This window comes from Mandrillus leucophaeus, unplaced genomic scaffold (genome assembly GCF_000951045.1).
Source record: "Mandrillus leucophaeus isolate KB7577 unplaced genomic scaffold, Mleu.le_1.0 Scaffold555, whole genome shotgun sequence".
In the NCBI taxonomy this organism is placed as follows: Eukaryota; Metazoa; Chordata; class Mammalia; order Primates; family Cercopithecidae; genus Mandrillus; species Mandrillus leucophaeus.
Genome location: NW_012105975.1, coordinates 457,375 through 465,372, shown reverse-complemented (window position 1 = coordinate 465,372; position 7,998 = coordinate 457,375). Strand labels below are relative to the sequence as shown.

The following is a 7,998-nucleotide window of genomic DNA, read 5'->3' as shown; positions in this document are numbered from 1 at the left end:
TGGTGGCAGGTGCCTATAATCCCAGCTACTCGGGAGGCGGAGCTTGCAGTGAGCCGAGATTGGGCCACTGCACTCTAGCCTGGGCGGCAGAGCAAGACTCCGTCTCAAAAAAACCAAAATAACAAAAAAAACCCCAAAAAAAACCTAACTTGCACATCTGTTGATTACATGCTATTAGGGTGATTTGGGATCCGTGCGTTGCTATCAGTGTTTAACACCATCTGTTTTCTTCTGTCCTCTTCCCCCCAGGCATCCACCATGTTACGAGCCTCCTTGGCACCCGTGTAAGTAACTACTCTTAGGAATTTTTATTAAGGAGAACAGCAATGTGTAAAACGGGAATTCAAAGTGTCTTTAATAAACACTCAGCAGCCTAGCTTAGAGGAACGCCTTTGAGCTAGAGCTACATGTGAATATTAAAGGAAATACGAGTACTTATAAGTAATGTTGTTAAACTAGAATTATCTTTTATTGCATGTGTGTGTTTTGTTTTTTCTTTTGAGACGGAGTTTCGTTCTTGTTGCCCAGGCTGGAGTGCGGTGGCGCAATCTCAGCTCACTGCAACCTCCGCCCCCTGGGTTCCAGCGATTGTCCTGCCTCAGCCTCCCGATTACAAGCATATGCCACCACGCCCGGCTAATTTTGTATTTTCAATAGAGACAGGGTTTCTCCATATTGGTCAGGCTGGTCTCGAACACCCAACCACAAGTGATCCACCCCCTTTGACCTCCCAAAGTGCTGGGATTATAGGTGTGAGCCACCGTGCCCGGCCATCTTATATTGTTAGTTCTATTCTTTTGGTAAGGAAGCCTCAAACGAAAACAACTGTAGAATTGTTCATATGGTATTGTATAGAAATAAATGTAATCTACTATCTACTATCATAGTGCAATCCACAGAGTGTTGCACTGTCTGAATTTGTGTTGTCTGCTGGTTCACACTGTGATCAGGGCCATGGGCAGCCCTGTGTATACCTGAGCACTCGTGTCCTGATGAGTTGGGCTGTCCCCCTTGCGAGTGTCTGATGCTGTGGTGGCAAGGGAGTTGAGAACCTTTGACTTGGACATGAGGACCAGGGTGGCTTCTGGGACCCTCTGAGCCAGCTTTGCGGGGGAGAAGGGGAAGATAGGGGTGCTGTGTGATTCCTCACACACCTGAGATGCCCACAGCATTCCTCCTCCCTCAGCCCTGCCTGAGTCTGACCTTGACCCCACACTTTATTCTCTCCTACCACTTTGGCAGCAGTATCACTGCACAGACTGCTAGGGTTAAAAGCCCACTCCTGCTACCCGCCCTGGGACCGAGGATTACTTATATAATTTCTTTGTGCCTCAGTTCCTCACTTATAAAATGAGGAGAATCATAGTAATTCTATTTTAGGATTGTTGTGAGGATCAAAATGAGTTAATACATATACAACACTTAGCATTTGGCGTAATACTGTAGTATTACACCAAAATGAGGAAACCATCGTTGATAAAGTACTGTAAACTAGACTGCAAAGCTCATTTAGTTTCACCAGTTTTTCCATGCCCTCTAATCTCCTTTTCTACAATAAAACAACAAAGAACAAAGCGTGAAGACACTTGTTTTAGCAACAAAGAGGCTGAGGTGATTCCTTTGGTTTCTGGCTGACCGAAGGTGAGTGGCGGGGCAGTCTGAGCTGTGTGGATCTCAAATCTGAGGTCTCTCCTCACTGAAACCTGGCTCCCCAGAGGTCTTTGCAGTCTCCCTGAGGAGGGTCTGCAAATTGTCCTACAACCCATCTCCTGCCTATGTTCCCATGCTGCTTGCTGACCATGCATTCTACCTCCTCGGAGGGCTGAGCCACCCACCTAATTACTCTTTTTTTCTTTTTTTTCTTTTTTTTTTGAGACAGAGTCTTGCTGTGTCTTGCCTAGGCTGGAGTGCAGTGGTGCAATCTCGGCTCACTGCAGCCTCCACCTCCTGGGTTCAAGTGATTCTTCTGTCTCAGCCTCCCGAGTAGCTGGGACTACAGGCATGTGTCACTGTGCCTGACTAATTTTGTGTTTTTAGTAGAGATGGGGTTTTACCATGTTGGCCAGGCTGGTCTCGAACTCCTGACCTTAGGTGATCCACCTGCCTAGGCCTCCCAAAGTGCTGGGATTACAGGCGTGAGCCAACATGCCTGGCCTCTGCCTACTTACTCTTCACACTTGTTTTCTAACTGTCATTCATATTCCCCCAGTCCAGTCGCTCAGGCTTGAGAGGAACACTGGCTTCAGGTGTTTAGGTAGAACTCTTGGGGCCTGGTGATGCTAATTGTCTTTGAACTATGTCCAGAATTCTAAACAGAACTTCAGTGGAAAGTCAAGATGCCCCCAAGGTGATTTCCTCCCCATCCTAGGGAGGTCTGGCTGAAGGTGAATGTAGGGGTTTCTAAATCTGTTCAGACAAAGACTCCTTGTTTTAGGAAAAATGTTAAACAGAACCTAAGTCCATCCAACAGAACAGGCAGAGCTGAGCTGGTTGAAGCTGAGGTAGGAGCCCAGAACCCAGCCCACCCTCCAAGTGGAAGCCAGGAGGTCATACTGGGAGCCCAGGGGAACAGCAGGCTCTAGCTCGGGTGTCATGATGCTCAAGAGGTGTAACGAACATGCCCTTTTGCCCTTTTCTTTCTCTTTGAACTTGTGTTGCTGAGTAGGAAATTGAAGGATGTCCCATTACTGCCCTCCTTGGATTATGAGAAACTGAAGAAGGATTTGATTTTGGGGAGTGACCGCTTGAAAGCCTTCTTGTTGCAGGCTCTACGCTGGGTAGGTACCTTTGTCTTAAAGTTAGAAAACAAAACCAAACCAGTGCTGGTTTCTTGGCTGGCTACCTTGCTTGTATCTTTTAACCCATCTTCCAGAAATCGTTCTTCTCCGCTGTCTGCTGACACCAAAAGCGGAAGTCGAAAGCCACTTCTGAAGATAGCCTGGGCCTCCTTTGAGAAACTCCTATATTATGGCAATTGTGATGTAATGAGTTAGGTAAATGAATTGCAAGGCCTGAGAGACTGCACCTGCTTGTAGCCGTTTCCTGGCCGTGAGCCCCACTCTACTTGTGGGGGCCGCGTGTGAGCGCATGGAGTCAGGGTTGATCACAGTCCCACAGAGGTTCTGTATTCAGGCACTGCCGTGTGGTCACCCTGGAGAGGCGCCAAGGAAAGACCTCCTGTTCACAAGGCCTAAAGGAAGTGGCCTGGTCCCCATCGTTACTTTTCTCCCTAGTGTTCAGATTGAGTGCAGTTGAAGTCAGCAATTGGTTCTCAAGCTTTTTAGTGTCAGACCCCTTTCCACTCTCAAAAATTACTGAGGACCTCAGAGAGCTTTCGTTTATGTGAATTTTGTCTACCAATATTTACAGCATTTGAAATTAAAACTGAGAGGATTTACCTGGGCATGGTGGCTCAAGCCTGTAATCCCAGCATACTGGGAGGCCGAGGCAGGTAGATCACCTGAGGTCAGGAGTTCAAGACCATCCTCGGCAACATGGCAAAACCCCATCTCTACTAAAAATACAAAAAATTAGCCAGGCATGGTGGCAGGTGCCTGTAGTCCCAGCTACTCAGGAGACTGAGGCAGGAGAATTGCTTGAACCCGGAAGGCAGAGGTTCCGGTGAGCCAAGATCACACCACTTCACTCCAGCCTGGGCGACACAGTGAGACCCCATCTCAAAAAAACCAAAAAACGAAAACAAAACGCTAAAGATTTGAAGTATATGTTTATTAATTCATTTAAAATGAGCAATAATGAATGACATGTTAACATAATAACATTTTTTGTGATGAATACTACTTTCCAAACAACAACAGAATTGTGAGAAAAGCAGCATTGTTCTGCAGTTGTCTTTAATGTCTGGCTTGATGGAAGACAGGTGGATTCTTATATCTGCTTTGTGTTTGATTGTCAGTGTCACACTTCATATAGCCTCCCAGAGACTGATCACAAAAAAGGCATTGTCATATCTTAGTATTATGAAAATTGTGACCTTGCAGACCCCCTAAAGGGTTTGGGGGACCTCTCCGGGTTCTCTGAACCACACTGTGAGAACTGCTGACTCAAGCCAACATTGATTGAGCCAGCAGTTCTTTAACTGAACAGTTCATTCTAATTCATTAGCATCAGACACCTTCATGGACCCCAGAATTTCAAGGTATCTTGGCATAAGGATCCTTAGCAATTTCCCATCTGTGGATAGAAACAGTTCTCACTTGCATGCTTCTATGATAGTGCTTCCTGAAGTACGTCTTGAGGACTCGGACGACGTATCCAGGATCCACAGGAAGAGTCCTATGGACAAGCAGTGATATCTGCTCTGGTTTTGTTTGGGTCAGGACTGGAGTGGGTGGGGCAGCATGAGTCATCCACAGTGGCCGTCTCCTCCCTGGCCATTTGTCTCTCTCTGCTCAAACTCTCAAACTCATCTTTTATATGGCTCTTGGTTTACTGACACTGCACTTCCTCTCAGTCCGTGCTACTCCTGAGCCTCTTGCTGAGACAGGATATTCCTTTGCTGAGAGAGTGACATACTCACAAAACAACCAGGAAAGGTGAACAGGTTTCTAATGTTTTTGTCTGTGTCCCTCTCCAGTGCCCCCACCCGGCTTCTTGCCCCTGCTTCAACCTCAGTGAATTCAACAGAAGGGTAGCAGCACCTCAGTGTGACATTCCAGGCACACCCTGGCCATGATGGTCACGTCTGTTGGCAGTGCCTGCTCTGGAGGCCTTCCCGGCTCTCCTTCCAGCCCAGGGCGTCTGATGCTCTGGCCTGTGCTCTTGCCCATGCTAAGAACTAGCACATTCCTTGCACATCCAGCTTCTCTTTGGCTAGAAGCAGGGCTTACAGCCTCAGGATTTTTATCTAGTAGGATTTTCCTGAAAGAACAAGGATATTTGCTTACTCTGTTACGTGCTTTTTCGTATCCCACCTCACACCTGTACACACCCATGTGCACACATACACACAGCCATTATACTAGCTCTGTGGACATTGCATAAATTTTTACTTGTAGCAACATGACAGACTTATGGCTTTCTAAAATCTACAAAATTCTAGCCAGCTACCTCTACACTCATACATGCACATATGCACACATGCACACACACGCATAGGCACATGCACTGTATCACTCTGTCATTCCCTATAGGATAGGATAGAGTGAATTTGTTGGCGGAGCATGCATTCAGAGTGCTCTACAGTGAGCCCTGGGCCCCTCCCACTGAGCCCACGCCACTGTGCCCTGTATTGTACTTCCCTGAGCTAGACCTCACTTCCCTGTCCCCCACCATACTCACGCTCCCCTGTGCTGGTTAATAGGCAGCCTTTCCTGCAGGGGCCAGCTTCTGAGCCCCTTTATACAAGAAATGCTTCTCTGGGCATGGATGAGCTCTTTCCTATCTGCACACTTGCAGTCTGAGCATTTTGCTGCCTCACTTCTCTGAAGAGTTCACGTGTATAAATTGGCTCCCTGTGTCACCCATTAGGAAGCACATGATAGGTTCTTTTTTTTTTTTTTTGAGACAGAGTTTCACTCTGTCACACAGGCTGGAGTGCAGTGGCGTGATCTTGGCTCACTGCAAGCTCTGCCTCGTGGGTTCACGTCATTCTCCTGCCGCAGCCTCCCGAGTAGCTGGGATTACAGGCGCCTGCCACCACACCCAGCTAATTTTTTTTGTATTTTTACTAGAGACGGGGTTTCCTCATGTTAGCCAGGACGGTCTCGATCTCCTGACCTTTTGATCCGCCTGCCTTGGCCTCCCAAAGTGCTGGGATTACAGGCGTGAGCCGCTGCACCCGGCCCACATCAAAATTTCTTGTTTTGGTTGGCCGGTTAACTTGCCACCACCTCCCCAGCTGAATATTACTTATTTTGTTTGCTTAAATGTGTAGTTACTGATACTGCCATTTAAAACACGCCTGCTCTGCGAAACTTTTCTCCATGGTAAGACTTAGGTCTCGCTGCTTTTGTTTCTCCTTGCTCCAGCGCTTGACCACATCCCATCCCGGAGAGCAGAGGGAGACCATTCTGCAGGCCTACATCAGCAACGACCTCTTGGACTGTCATAGCCACAACCAGGTTGGTAAGAGGTGGGCCAGATCCCGGCCATGGCCTTCAATTCTAGGGAATGATCTCAGTAGATGAGGGAAGCTTTAATTTCTATACACATTTTCAGTATCGTAACTTTATGTCAGCCTTGAGCTCATGAGGTCTTTTGCTCACCTTAGGCATTGGCCTACTTTTTGCTTCTAGTGAAGAGTTCTAGACAAGTTAGAACTGCTTGGTTCATCATCTCTGGAGCTCTTTTCTGCCGTTTTCCCTTTTCTCAAATTCCCAACTCTTTACCTCACCTCACTGCTTGCCATGAGTCCTGAAAACTGAATATGACTTTGGAGGGACAAGGTAGATAAGCAAATTCAGGTTGTTTACATCTGGGCCTGACGAAAAATGTCTTGAACACAGTACTTACGTACAGCTTTGGACCAGATAGGTCTACTGATCCTGTGGGAAAAGTATGAGATTTGGGGTAAAATAAACTGGCTTTCCAACCTCTGCTCTACCACTCATTAGCCGGGTCATCATAAGCAAGTTACTCAGGCTCAGGCACCTCCTCATCTGGGCAAGGAGTCGCGCCTGCCTCGGGAGGTTGTTGGGATGATTACGTACAGTCATGTGTGGGAAGTCCTTAGCCCCACGCCTGGCACCAAGTAGTCACTACATGGGCTTTCTCTTCTGTCCTTGCCCCTCCTGTCTGTATCTGCACCAGTCTTCACTGGACAGGAGGAGGATCAGGATTTTGAATTTGGCACATGTTAACAGGGTACTATATTTTGTTATTTGGTTGAATTTTTATCCAGAGTGCTGTAAAAATGTAAAGCTGTGGTTAAACTTCACAATGTGTGCACTGAGTGGAGTACCAAATGCTCTGAACGCTCACTGATTAAATAGCTGTTGTAGGCCATTTCCTGCTGCTATAACAGAATACCACAGATAGGGTAATTTATAAACAATCCAAGTGTATTGTGCTCACAGTTCTCGAGTCTAGGAAGTCCAAGAGCATGGCGCCAGCATCTGGCAAGAGTTATCCCAAAGCAAAAGGCAGAAGGCAGAAGTGAGCATGCGAGACAGAGAATGGGGATTGAAGCTGTCTTTTTATCAGGAGCCTACTCACACAATAACTAACCCACTCCAGCAATAATGGCATTAATCCGTTAATGCCTAATATCCTCTTAAAGTTCCCACCTCCCTGTACTACTACATTGGCAATTAAATGTCGATATGAGTTTTGGTGGGGACATTTAAACCATAGCAGCAGACCCTGGGGAAGTGATTTATACATTCACCTGTTGTGCATACAGGCAATACAATTTGAGTTTTGAGTTGCCAGTTTACTCTGTGAATGTAGTCTTAATGCTCTCATGAAAGAGTTGTGTTAAGTTTGAAAATACTCTCTCATATTCTTGACTTATTTTCTTGCTTTTTTTTCTGTTTGGATTTATAATGGCATTGAATCCAGCCTACAAGGCATGAAGCACCTGAATAATATATTGTTATAACTTCCAAACTCAAATTCAAAGAGTAAAGTCAATACTGATTATTTCTAACATTATTTCATTGAGTCGAAGATACACTTCCCCCCCATTTTAACATCTTTGCTATTAGGGTGTATCTGACAGTTAGTGGCATATTATAGTTTAATTGGCAGTGTTTTCTTCCTTTCTTGATTATGTATAAAATGAGAATGTGTCCTCTGATGAAAGGTGTGTTGGGGTTTTGTCATCTACGGTTTTTGTCAAAAATGCAGTGAACTCTGTAGCCATTGAAGAGAGTAATTTCTTCCTCAAGTCACTATATGTAATTGCTGTGGTTTACTTATATATATATTTTGAGATGGAGTCTCACTCTTGTCACCCAGGCTGGAGTGCAGTGGCGCAATCTCAGCTCACTGCAACCTCCACCTCCTGGGTTCAAGCAATTCTCCTGCCTCAGCCTC

General features: G+C 46.2%; 1 protein-coding gene across 1 annotated transcript in view; it reads left to right on the top strand.

Annotated features, from left to right (window-relative positions):
* ARMC9 (armadillo repeat containing 9) overlaps positions 1-7,998 on the top strand; it is a 218,680-nt gene that overhangs the window by 66,247 nt on the left and 144,435 nt on the right. The window contains exons 10-12 of the mRNA XM_011998077.1: positions 250-284; positions 2,666-2,777; positions 5,991-6,083. Coding sequence (XP_011853467.1) covers positions 250-284; positions 2,666-2,777; positions 5,991-6,083 — 240 coding nt within the window. The remainder of the gene's footprint in view (positions 1-249; positions 285-2,665; positions 2,778-5,990; positions 6,084-7,998) is intronic.